At 43.5% G+C, this 13,568-nt stretch overlaps 1 protein-coding gene and 1 pseudogene across 5 annotated transcripts in view; one reads left to right on the top strand and one right to left on the bottom strand.

Annotated features, from left to right (window-relative positions):
• Positions 1–13,568, bottom strand: part of LOC147033842 (tudor domain-containing protein 1-like) — a 211,638-nt gene that overhangs the window by 110,717 nt on the left and 87,353 nt on the right. For all 5 annotated transcript variants that reach the window (XM_085871804.1, XM_085871782.1, XM_085871822.1 and 2 more), the window contains exon 8: positions 5,503–5,625. In XM_085871804.1, coding sequence (XP_085727930.1) covers positions 5,503–5,625 — 123 coding nt within the window. The remainder of the gene's footprint in view (positions 1–5,502; positions 5,626–13,568) is intronic.
• On the top strand, positions 97–2,073 carry LOC147033844 (uncharacterized; annotated as a pseudogene).

Raw genomic sequence — 13,568 nt, 5'->3', positions numbered from 1 at the left:
TTGTGATATGACGATCGAGCAAACGGCGAAGAGACTCCAAAACAAGAGGTGGGATCAAGTGTTCTCAACCAACCAAGGAGCGACCAATCATTGGATACGAGCGCACCATCAACGAGCAGCGATAACCAGACAATGTGAAGAGATGGCTGGCAAAGGGCAGAAATCTTCAAAAAGGGCAGACCTTACCAACAGTCGAATGACTAGGGATGAAGACGTAAACAACATAATGAGTACCATCACGAGCATGACGAATCCTTTCGAAAATGACCCGGAAATGGATGCTAATGATCTGGTTCACTTGTCATCTGGAGTCATTGCACCAGATGATGTGTATTCTGACCTCATGACCGCAAAAGTAAAGGGCGATGAAGCTTTCGTCTATTTTTCTAAAAGCCGCTTGCAAGGTAATGATGTAGATCTGAACAAAACGCTGAAGAAGATGAAACTGAAAACATTTTAAGATTCAGGCAAGCAAACCATCAAGGTTAAAGGGAAAGATGTTACTTTGAAAAGTGATCGTGGGTTGTTGGCAAGGCTGGTCATCATTGGCAAAGTACGAAAAGTAAATCTCAAAAGCATGATGACATACTCGTTGAGCCCGTATCCACCAGCCCTTGCGACTTATGAGGGATGCTTAGCTAAAACTAACAAGGCGAGGCTGCTACACTACCTAGAAAGTGTACCTGAGAGTTCCCCTGTCGTGGACCCACCAAAGGGAGGCGTATGGGTAGTTGATGGCATGGCCATGCTTCAGCAAATGAGTTCAAAAGGAATGCCCGCAAGCATGGGTCAACTGGCAGAAAAAATTCTGAGACAGTTAGTGTACCTGGCACTAAGTAGTACCTCCAACTCTGTACACTTTGTAACAGACACGTATCCATCGATCAGTATTAAGGGTGCTGAGAGGAAAAACGACGGGCAGCGAGTGGTTCCCAGAGGATTAAAATATCCAAGGCAGACCAACCTGTACCTTAACAATGGAAGAAATATCTGGCAAACAGCTTCAATAAGGAACAGCTTGTTCACTTCTTGTTCAACCATTGGAGTACGTGGAGAGGACAACTTTAAGGGCATCACACTGTATGTTGCACATGGCAAGATGTGTCATTCCATCACACCAAGAAATGGTACCATCAGCTTTGAAGAAATACCGCAGCTCCATTCCACCCAAGAGGAGGCTGACACCAGCATGCTCCTACATGCACATTACATCAGCACCCAAGGCATCAGAAGCATCATCATCAAAAGCCCAGACACTGACGTGTTTGTTATTGGTGCGGCACTTGTATCGCACCTTGTGGGTTCCCAGTTGTATTTCCACACTGACAGAGACGACAATGTACGTACCATTGACTTACAGGCCATACAGCATGAGCTTGGAGATGACATCGCAAAAGCCATCATAGGTCTCCACTGTTTCACAGGATGCGATTCTGTAAGCTCCTTTTACGGCAAAGGGAAAACAAAAGCAATCAAACTTCTCACCCAAAATAAATCCTTTTCCCATGCGTGTCAAATGCTTGGCGAGTCTTTCTCCGTAACAGACGAGCTTGTTTCTTTACTGGAGGATTTCGTTTGCAAGCTTTACAGCCAGCAGGAGTACAGTCATGTCAACAATGCACGGTATTCTATGTTTTTGATGGCTACAAGAAACGAAAGTATCATGCCACCAAACCGAGATGCCTCATCAAACACGTACAACGAGCCAACTTCCAGGCAGCTGTTTGAAAGCGCAGCTTTAACAATCACCTAGATATCCAATCACCAGCTGGACATGGTTGGAAATTGATCGATGGCAGCCTCTCAATAAACTGGATGGAAATGCAACCTGCTCAACAGAGCATTCTTGAACTCTCACGCTGCACCTGCAAGAAGTCCAAGTGCAAAGCATCAGATGCAGATGACCAGTGTTGTGTGTCTTTGGGGCTATGTTGTACCGAACTGTGCGAGTGCAAGAACTGTGACAACATGCATGTACGCGATGACGATGCTGAAGAAAGTGAAGAAGAAATGGATGAAGTTGGAGATATCTGCTTTGATGAAGAAAACTTTGAAGAGGAAGAATCTTTTTAATGGTAAGGTAAACTTTCATGGGATTACTCCGGAATACTGTGTAAAGAAACCATTTTAAACAGCATATCTGTTGCTCTCACTTGCAACACCCGCATTCCCTTTTTATGGGGGACTATGGGAGGTGGATATTTTTTGTTTTTTGTACCCACACAATATTAATCTTGTTGGGGCCATACATTTTTCCTCTAAAAAATTACAAAACATTACTTTTTAAGTGCAATTTAACCCTTGTCTCATTTTTTACAAACCGGAAGTGCTAAAAATCCACTTCCGGTTGTAATTTTTGTCTAAAAATAACCCCTTTTCTCCTATTTTCAAGCAAGTTTTGCAATTCTAAATAGAGTCTAAGTGTTTCTATATGTTCACAGCATGTCCTGCTACCTATTGAATAAAAAATACTGCCATCTGTTGATCTAAATATTGTCTAAATGCATTCACCCACTGAGCTGCATGTGCTGACATGTAAACAGACATTCGTTACTTCGATCTGCAAAATGTAACGTCGGCCATTTTGATGCGAATCTTTATCGGCTTCTATCGTTTTTCAGCTTTTCGTGATTTGATCGTAATTTTTTTCGGTTGTGAGTGGGCTACATCCTTGAAAATTGGCACAATTGTTGATTGTTTTATGTACTGTGATCTAATGAGAGCATTTTTGGAAAATGTCTTAAGTTCAGAATTTATGGTAGTCCGAATAGTTCATCAGCAAGAAAAAAAAATCACAAAATCTGGCAAACCGTTGCCATGGCAACATGCAAAATATTTTTTTCCAAAAAAAACTCCATTGGATCACAGCTTGCTAACCTATAAACAACTTGGTGATGTTACAGCATGATCTGATATTTGTAAATGTGTACAAAATTATGAGCAAATTTTTAATGCTACCTTCGCCCAAATTTAAGGTCATTGACATTTGACCTCGGGTCACCAACAAGATTGACCTTGACTTGCGCTAATTAATGTATTTCTTAAAACTAGACACTTATATGATTATGTTGATACCAAACATGGCATCATTTGTCAAAACATTGGCAAGATAATACCTCTTGAATGTAGTCAGGTCTTTTTGACCCATAGTACCCCGTTAAAAAACATTACTTGTTTGACGCATTATTTTTAGGTGGGAATTACTAATTAATGCTCCACTTTTGAGCGTGGGAACAAAGGGGATATTGATAAGACATGCAATACTTATATTTTAAGACATAATATATGTAGTTCCAATGTGGAGACCACAAAAAGCACTTTCTGAAGGGATTTTGACTACATGCCCTATAGTCTATAATAACTTCCATTTTTCCTTCTTTGTCCAGTATATCATTTTTATGCTGATTCTCTTTCGCTGGGTCATCCGATTTGTCTTCAACTGCTTGTCTTGCTTTGTCAGTTATTTCCTTTATTCTTTCTTGGGTGAAGTATCTTTGCTTCATTGATGCTATTGAATTGAATTTCAGTAATGGAACACCTTCAGCCTTGGCTGTCAGCTTTGTTCATTTCAATTGGTTCGTGAATCTCTCCTCCACCGCGAGTCCCCACGCTTCATCCTCCACTGCAAAGCGTATTCTACGCATGACTTCTTTCTCCTCCAAGCTCTAGCTCTTCATTTTGTTCTTCTCTGATTCGTATGGAACCAAGTAGTTGTTAGTTGTGGAAAAGGCAACACCTTTTTAGGTTTAAGCTTTGGTGTAGAGCTCTGTCCTCTCAGGAGGCAGGGATCCCTTCCTCACTGGAGAAGGTGCAGTCATTATCATTTTCAGCACACATTCCGGGTGCTCGGTGTGGCCGCACAGACTTGGGCCTCAGCCTACGAGGGGTCCATGTCGCTTTCGTCATTTTCTGTGACTGACTGTCATTGGTTGGCATATTTTTGTTACAGCCAGCCATTTTGCTTTCCCCAAGAGGCCGTTGGACCTCAGCTGCTTGACAGGGTTTACCGATGGTACTCAGTCATCGAGCCAAGAAGGTATGCGTCGGTGTTGCACTTCTGCCTGCTCACATTCTCCTCCTGGTGTGCTTAATAGCTTGCCGTCGCTCAGAATCGTTCACAGGTGAGGTTTCCACAACCAAACCCCCCATCCCTCCTCCACCATTATGTATGTTCTCATATCAAAGCTACTAACATTCATACACCTTAATCCTCTCAATTGTTTCCCAGTTGTGATGTCTAAATGTGTTCTTTGGAAAAAGGTGAGCAGCTACTGTGCACATGCAGCGAATCCCCCCTACCCCTCCCCCCAAAGGAAGTGAGAAGAGGGTGAAAGGAGTATGTTCAAGATATCGAGAACTAGGTGGGGGGGGGTGGAACAGCAGCCCCAATGACTGCGCCAGAGGAATGTGAACATCCTCGACGGTTCAGAACGTCGAGAAGGTCGGGTTACAGCCAATCAGTCTGCAGAGCTTGGTATGGTCACAACAGGCTATAAGATTTGTGCTGGGAGAGCTGTGTGGAGGGCAGTGTGTTAGTGGAGTGAGTCAAATAGGTCACCGAGTCAAACGAGCAAGTCCGTGAGTGGACACCATTCTGTGTTCACCCTCGTAGCACTGACGCTTTGTTTTTGATTGGAGCGAGGCGCAACCCAACAAAAAAGCCCCTCAGGAGTCCAGACCAGGATGTGGTGCATCTCCTCATCTGCAAGTGAGCCCATCACCACTCTCATCGTAACCACAACATAAGCGACACTTCAGATTCCTCCTCCTGAGAGTGGTCTTGCTAACGAGTGACAAATTTTTTTTTGTTCTTTCTGGGCAACTAAAATTTTGCAAAGGTTTCCCTGGAGGGACTTCTCCCCATCCCCCTCCCCCCCAAAAAAGTAAGTCAAACATGTAATTGTGAAGGTGGTAAAAGTAAACAGAGAAACAGTGCGAGTTACTGTGGATAAAAAGTACAGAATCAGAGGTGCAGGAAATCCCTCCCGCCAGGAAAGCCAACAGATCTCCGAGACAGCTGTTCATCACCACCTCAGATCATCCCAAATCCAACACTATGATCTTTTCTACCCTCGTTAACCCCACCCAAATATTTACCCCTTCCAAATTTCCAGTTTTCCCGCCTTGGAGTTTCCTTCTGTATACACCTTGTCCACCCCCATGCTTCCTCTTTTGCCTCCCATTCCTCCCCACTACCCAATGTTTGTCCAAGTCTTCTTCCATCTTGGCCTTCAACTCCACTGTTGGTGTTTCCCCCTTCTCTCTACCGCTCCTTTTGCATACGTCTCCACTGTTCCTTTGCGTTCTGGTTTTGTGTGTTTTGCTTCCTGTTTTTGTCTGTTACGTCCTGATCCGTTCAATGTACTTGCCCTTCCACGAGTCTCGACTATCAAAACAAACAAAAAAACAGTGCTGTGCTTGGGGTACTCACACGCACTATATTCACAGCAGAAACACACAATCATGCTTTCATTTATGTATTTTAAATCCCAACAACCTCACCTGCAAGGCATCACCGGTGAACCACTTTCACCTCCAGAATGCAGTGATGAACCATCACTCCGTTGACCAGGATCTGAAAAACTAACAGGCTTACCATCCTTTCTGAATGGATAGCCAGGAAATCTGTGAGAAAATGAAAACAGGAAATTATTGAGCAAAAGGCACACTGTACGAGCGAGAGAGCGCACTCCATGTGGAGCCTCACTGGGATATTTGTCCAGGCAGACATTCTCATATATATAGCCCTCACCCATCAGGGTGACCACCCCTTACAGATTAAAAACATTTTTATAACTTGGTATTTGTGTTTTAAATGTAGGCTTACAAGCTTATTTCATGGCAGTGCAAAGCTGCATGTGTGTGATGTTATTTTTTAAATGCTTGAGTCCAAAATGATGTGCAACTTTAAATTTCATGCCAATATTTGGTATCAACACAAGGAAATTAGACACGTGGAGGCCATTCAGCCTTTCCTGCCTGCACCACATCAACACCACACCAAATCAGAATAAGAAAATGCAAAATGTTTGGTTTTTTTTAAATCAAGTGTTTGGGTTTTTTCTTGTTGCAGTTTTTGGATTTTTTCCCCAGGGAAGGGAGCATGGGCTTGGGTTGAAAAAAAATTAAAAAACAACATCAATCACACAACAACCCTTGACGAGACCCCCACCAACAGGACTCCATACACCATACACATGACCGCAATCACCCATCAATGCTCAAGCTACCTAAAAGTCCGGTCAACATCCCTTACCCCTCGATCAGCATAACTTCCAGGTACCTATCTAATTTTAATTTAAACATATCTACTGTTTCTACTGCCATGACTTTTCCAGGGAGACCATTCCATGCATTAACTACTCACTGAGTAAAAGACCTCTGCCTTACTACCGTCTTAACACCCCTCTTCTTTACTCTCAGGCTATGGCCCCTGATCCTATCACTGTCTACTCTGCTGAATAATTCATCTGCACATGTTTTATCGATATCTTTCATTATCTTAAACATCTCTATCATATCTCCTCGTAACCATCTCCTTTCTGGTGTATAAAGCCTAGTCTCCTTCAGCCGCTCATCGCTGAGTCTAGCGAGGCTCGGAATCAATCAAGTAGCCCTACGCTGAACCTTCTCGATGGCATGCATGCCCTTCCTGAAACCTAAAACTCTTTGCTTTTCCTCCAGCTGCCTGCTTACCTCCCATATCTATTACCACCCCCAGATCCTTCTCCTGTGTTACCCCCCCTTGCATCCTATAATCTCTATTTTTATTGTTCTTTCCCATCCCCAACACCTTACACTTGCTCAGGTTAAATTCCATCTGCCAATCTTTTGCCAATTCCATGCAAGTATCAATACTTTCCTGAATCTGATCATCACCCCCTCTGCTGTCCACCTTTCCTCCAAGCTGTGGGTCAATTGAAAATTTGGAAAGCTTACTCTTTACCCCACTATCCAAATTGTTGATGTAAATAATGAATAGTAATGGGCCAAGTACTGATCCCTGAGATATCCCATTACTTACATCTTCTCAGCAAGACATGCTCTCACTCGCAGCCACTCTTTGCATTGCAAACTGGCTTTGTGATAGGAAGAAATTGGTGACCTGACCAACCACTCCACAAGCCCTCTCTTTGGCTAATAACCTCTGATGTGGTACCTTATCAAATGCCTTCTTAAAGTCGAGATATACTATGTCCACTGCCTTTCCCTCATCCACCCAATCAGCCACTGCTTCACAGAACTCTGAAAGATTTGTTAGACAGGAACTACCTTTGGTAAACCCATGCTCACCCCCTTTAATTAGTTTGTATTTATTTAAAATGGTTCCTCATCTGGTCCACAATTCATGTCTCCAACACCTTCCATACAACTGAAGTCAAACTAACAGGCCTATAGTTTCCCAATTCTTCTCTGGATCCCTTCTTAAATAATGGTGTTACGTTTGCTACTCTCCAATCCTCTGGTACCTGTTCTGACTCCAGTGAGCTGTTGAAAATATCTGTTAACATCTCGCTTACCTGCTCAGCCAACTCCATCAACACTCTCGGGTGCATATTATCTGGACCTGGAGCCTGATCATGCAATTTCATGACTGTTCCTTTACTTCCTCCACTGCAACCTGAATCTTCAATAAAAGCCCTTCTTCACCACCTTGATGGATACTCTCAGCTATTGGCAATTCTCTTGACTGTTCTTGTGTAAAAATTGAAGCAAAATACCTGTTTAATAAACCTGCCATCTCACTTTCATCACCAACCACTCTCCTCGTGCTATTCCTCAATGGGCCCACACTGGTCCTAACCTGTTCTTTTCCCCTGATATACTTAAAGAAAGCCTTGCTGTTGTGTTTAATATTCTTTGCCATGTCCTTCTCATAGTCTCTTTTGGCTTGCCGAGTTATTTTCTTAACTTGCCTCTGTTTACTCCGATAGTGATATGAATGCAACTCCAGCCCTGTTATTTTAAACCTTATAAATGCCTTCTGCCTCTCCTTTATAGCATTCCTTTTCTCACTGCTCAACCACCCTGGTCTCGTTCTGCTTCTGCTTTACACCTCATTGGAATGTACTTGCTCTGCACTCTACACATTTTCTCATTGAAGGTTTCCCATTTCTGTGATGCTGATTGTCCTGTTGTTGGAGTCTCCCAATCTACATCACCCAATTCTCTCCTCATACCCTCAAGGTTTGCCTTCTTGAAATCTAATAACCATACCCCACTGTCCTGAACTCATCTGCTCTGCCCTTTCCCTGTTCCTGGACCCAATCTTTCCTTGGCAAGTTAAAATCCCCCATAATCAATACTCTTCCCTTACCACATTCCCTTCTTCTTCCTCTCCCTTCACACCGGGAGCCCTATAAAAGTATCTTACTGTTTTTAGAATCTCTACGCAGCCGTACCAAAATGTTACCATCACTACAGAAACTGGTTATTCCATGTGTCTGTGTGGTTGGTGTTCTACCCAAAACCGCATGTTATGTTTGTTGACATAGCTGCTGAGATGAAAGAGGGAGGGCCTCATCACTTTAGATATGGAAGATGTTGTTTCGAAAATCCTCATCTTCTTTTGATCAGCTGGGAAATAAGAGTACAAATTTTGAACCTCCCCTTCTTATTGGTCACCTGTCACTTTCACCGAAGGGCACTATAGGTTTGCTCTCCATTTGGCCGCCCTCCCTGTGGTTTTTTCCAACTTTGTCCCCATACCCTTTAACATATTCGACTGAAACTTGGTACATAGCTTTAAGATAAGTTACAGAACTAGTGTGAATTTCAGGGCGTTTCAATTTTTCAGTTATGCCATTTTTAGACATAAAAAATAACACATATTATACATGGGTCAGTGTTCAGCTGCCCTGACTCCAGCCCACTGCTTTACCCACATTGGCTAGACAGCAAACCTGACTCCACCCCGATTAAATCATGCACCACTATTCCATGAAGCAGCACAGATCAGCAGACCTCAAACCTCAGGCCTGGGTGCTTATCCATGGCCCAGTGAAATTTGAATGATCCCAAGTATATAACCACGATGTATTATATATGCACACAAGCCGTACGCATGTTTTTTTCTTCATGTACTTACATGGGGTTATTATTCTCGCCGAAGGAGAGAGTAGTTAGTACTGCAGCAGAGCAAACCAATTGTTCGAATTTTCATAAAAGTACCAAAATTGGTACATATGTTGACTCATGTATTCTGAACAATTCTGGATGTGGAGCCACTCGAGATTTTGCCTTGGTCAGCTTAGGCGGCCATTTTCCAAAATGGCCACCATTCTACTTTAAGCCTAAGTCACATTTGCCACGGCGGCCGTGGGGTCTCCAAAATCTACGGCCACTCGCAATTATACGGCGGCCGCAGTATTTCCACGGTCACACAATGTAGCAGTCACATATGTTTTTATTTTTCAGGGAGCCGCACGGCGTATTTAGAAATTGTGGAGACCGAAAACGTGGGGTTGCCGTACAGTCTTTGATTTGATGTCGCACGGTGACCTTAAGGGGGCGGCCATAGAATTTTAAAGGCAGACGCAAGGTAGCCTCAAGGTGCCCGAAGGTGAACGTGCGGCCAGACGGACGGTAACGAATGGGTTAATTTTTTATTTTATTTTTTACCAGTTTTTTTTTTTTTTTTTTTGGCATGTCGAATTGCTACGACGAGCGTAGAAATGAAAAAAAGTTATAACTCCGCGTTATTATAATTCCACGGCGGCCCCTACGGCCTGTAAAAGATAGCCAAACGGCGTAGGGCCACCGCAGAAACTCTGCGGCCGCCGCACGTTTGTCAATTCAGAGGGCGTACGGCCGCCATATCCTCGCCGTAGAGCAAATGTGACTTAGGCCTTAACAACATGGGATATCTGTCATTGTTATTATCTTTGTAGGTTTATCAGAGGTGATAAATACTCCATGTGATGTGCATTTACAAAGGAAAACAATACAAATGTCATTTGTGTTGATTTAATATATTTCCAACCATTGTATTGGGGAAAAATGGTCATTTTTATGGGTACATCCATTTTGGCACACAGCATCAGTGACAGGTTCAGAAGTATTTTGTTGTGGTGGTGCCAATCCAAATGCCAATGAGGAGACACGTCACCATGAAGAAACACCACGGGCACAGGAAGCATTTGCCAAATATGTACAATCACTTGTGGCTGTCATTGAAGAGCTGGGGAATCCCTTCGAGGAGGATAGTCCAGATTTGCTGGTCCAAGACACCAAGGAGATTGCCGATCCTGCAGTGATTGAAACAGTTCGCACTGCCAAGCAGATTGGACAAGAACAGTTTCAGGCATACTCAAAGGATTGTCTCATCGACCGAACCAAGACTATTGACGAACCTATAAAGAGGAACAAACTCCCCCTCTTCAGAACAGACAGAAGACCAAAAAGCACCCATAGGAAAGGAAGCATCTGTGAAGAATGACATGGCCTTATTTGCAAGGCTCTACATAGGCTGCCAGAACCGCGATGGGAAGCTGGACGAGTTCTTCAGTCATGAAAATCAAGCATGCCCTCCCGCGTTATCTGATGCAGGTAAGCTACACCTGGATAGCAAAAGCAACTTGCTGGTGTGCCTTGAAGGCGTTGCTGAAGCTCAGTCTGATGCACCTGCTGTCACTTCTGTTGTCCTTGACGGCGCCGTCATCGTGCAGATGTTGAAGCCTGGCACTGCCAAGACATTTGAAGAATATGCCCACCAAGTCTTCATCCCATACGTCAAGGGGCAGCTGCGTCGTGCTTCACGTCTTGACCTCGTTTGGGATAGCTACAAAGATGGCTCCTGGAAGATGGCGACAAGGGAGAAACGAGGAAAAGGGATGTGACGGCATGTGGTGAGCACCGCAGCCATACCAGGAAACTGGCAGAGTTTCCTACGTGTCGACGCAAACAAGGTGGAGCTCTTCACCTTCCTGTCCGATGTGCTGGTGCAGTCCTTCCATGACGAGGCAAAGGAGCTGGTAGTCACTGATGGTGAAGCAGTCATCTGCCTTCCAAGGCAGGAAGATGAAAGCTCTCTGGCTCCATGCGGTCAAGAAGAGGCGGACACTCCCATCATGCTACATGGGGCCCATGTTGCAGAACATGACCACCGTCGGATTCAAGTTCGAACCGTAGACACCGACGTCGTCGTCTTGGCGGTGATGGTAGCCCAGGCACTAATATGCATGGATGAACTCTGGATTGCCTTTGGGAGGGCAAGAACTACTGCTACATCCATGCCCATGAAATAGCTGCTTCCCTCCGTCCACATAAGGCACGTGCCCTCCCTGTCTTCCACGCCATGACCGGATGTGACACGGTATCAGCATTCGTGGGGCATCGGAAGAAATCTGCCTGGGCCACATGGAACTCGTTTCCAGAACTGACAGATTCTCTTGTGACCCTGACCACCACGCCAGTCAACATCCAGGATGACACAATGCACTGCATTGAAAGGTTTGTGGTGCTCCTCTATGACTGCACCAGTCCAGATACGGATGTCAACGAGGCCAGAAAGAAACTTCGCAAAGAGGAACTCCGTCCAGCGCATCCCACCTACCTACGATGCTTTGGAACAGCATGTGAAGAGATCAGTCTTCCAGGGTGGCTATGTCTGCGGGCAGGTCTTGGTCCCTCAATCCGTGCTTCCATCACCAACAAGCTGGGGCTGGTGGAAAACAGAGGATGGGTCCTACGAACCGCTCTGGACCACACTCCCTGAGGCTTCAAAAAGCTGCTTCGAGCTGGTGTTGTGCAGCTGCAAAATTGGCTGTAGAAACCGCTGCAAATGCAAGAAGGCTAATCTGCAATGCACTGGACTGTGTGCTTGTGAAGGAGAATGCCAGTAGACAGACGCAGTAAACACAGACCAAGATATCGGCCAAGCTTAGAATGTGCAAATGCAAAGTCGTATTGCTTGTAAAAGTGTTGACTTCTTGATCCAAAGCCAGTACACTTGAGCTCAGAAACTCATATTGTACTAGACTGATGTATGTGTGTACCATGTGTCCTGGTAGAATGGTAGAAGACAGTTAACCGTAGCCGCTTCAAAGTGAAGTGTGCAATAATTTGACTACATTTTCTGAGTTTGTCATTATCACGATTATCAGTTCCTTTTTCAAAATAGAGTAAAGTATGTAATCTATAATGCAATTTTTGATGATTCCAAACCCATTGAATGTGATGAATATCATTTGACTCTTGTTCTCCAGGCAATAATGGGTACTTTTCAGCGAAAAGTTTCAGGAGAGCAGCAATTTACAAATCAAATAATGCCTTTTTTACCGAAAATACTGGCTCATAATATTTGAATACGCCTTTTCATGGTCAATTTGCTGAATTTTACACTTTCCTTATATCTACCACCAATACAATAAGAAAATAAGAGCATATAGCCAATTTCACAAAAGTAGAATGGCGGCCATTTTGGAAAATGGTCGCCGAAGCTGACCAAGGCACAATCTCGGGTGGCTCCATATCTAGAATTGTTCGGAATACATTATTCTACATGTGTACCAATTTTGGTGCTTTTGTGCAAATTTGAACATAATTGAATTCTTCATAATTAACAGATAGGGCCAAAAAAAAGATCTCAAACATGTTTCGAAAGGTTGTGGACGAATTATGAAAAAATAAAAAATAAAAAAATAAAAAAAAAAACTTGGTGGATGAGTTGGTTTGGGGACAAGAACAAGCCGATTCGATTTCAGTTGAGGTCCAGATGCACATCTGGACTTTCAGTGGGATACAAGATGTGAACTGCTCAGTCTGGTGGAGGTAAACGCTCGACCGAGTGAAGTTGTAGTTTTTAACTATTCATCTAATCTTGTAAGGCACAAATGTGAACGCCTCCAAATAAGCACAGATTATAAACTCTTCACTCGAGATGTTGCTTCGTTTTGTGATGAACTCGGAAAATATTCTGTTCAAACTACGGATGGGGTTAATTTCTCAAAGAGGTTAACCCATAGTAGGAGGGTAGTGGGGGTGGGGGGGGCATGCTCCCTGGGAACTACTTGGAAATTTAAACGACATTTCCTTCATCCTGCTGGGTTTTGACATTAAACATTTGCAATTAAAAATGCCATTTTGAACACTTTTCTGAAAGATCATGGAAAAGCAATTTGGTTGCAATGCTGACCTTATAAATTAAATTGGATTGAAGTTAATGAAAGGACAACAGTTGATCAGCTTAAATAAATGCATTCTGTGCTCAAAGTAAAAAATGTCACCCGTGAATATAATCCTTGTAGAGGACACAAAATGTCAGGAAAAACATAAATTCCCATCCAACAGCACAAATATACTTGTACTGGTGAGAATAAAATCATTCAACAGTTACAATCAAATGGTACAGGGAAAACAAAATAATTAAATTAGAAAAAAAAAAACACGCAACTGTCCTTAATACTGTTGAGGTTTTGGAAGACCCCAGGGAGTTGCATTCAACACATATAGGAGTTTAGATATCTCAGTTGTATTTTGTTTCGATAGATTACCTTTTCCCTCGTATCAGTGGACAGGCAAATGTGTTGTGTTTGGGTAGCAGGTTTGAATTCCCTTTGTAACTCCTC

This window comes from Eptatretus burgeri, chromosome 1, assembly GCF_056783735.1.
Source record: "Eptatretus burgeri isolate ZD-2024b chromosome 1, Ebu_testis_v1, whole genome shotgun sequence".
NCBI classification, from domain to species: Eukaryota; Metazoa; Chordata; class Myxini; order Myxiniformes; family Myxinidae; genus Eptatretus; species Eptatretus burgeri.
The sequence above is the reverse complement of the archived record's forward strand: the minus strand, read 5'-3'. Positions and strand labels throughout refer to the sequence as shown.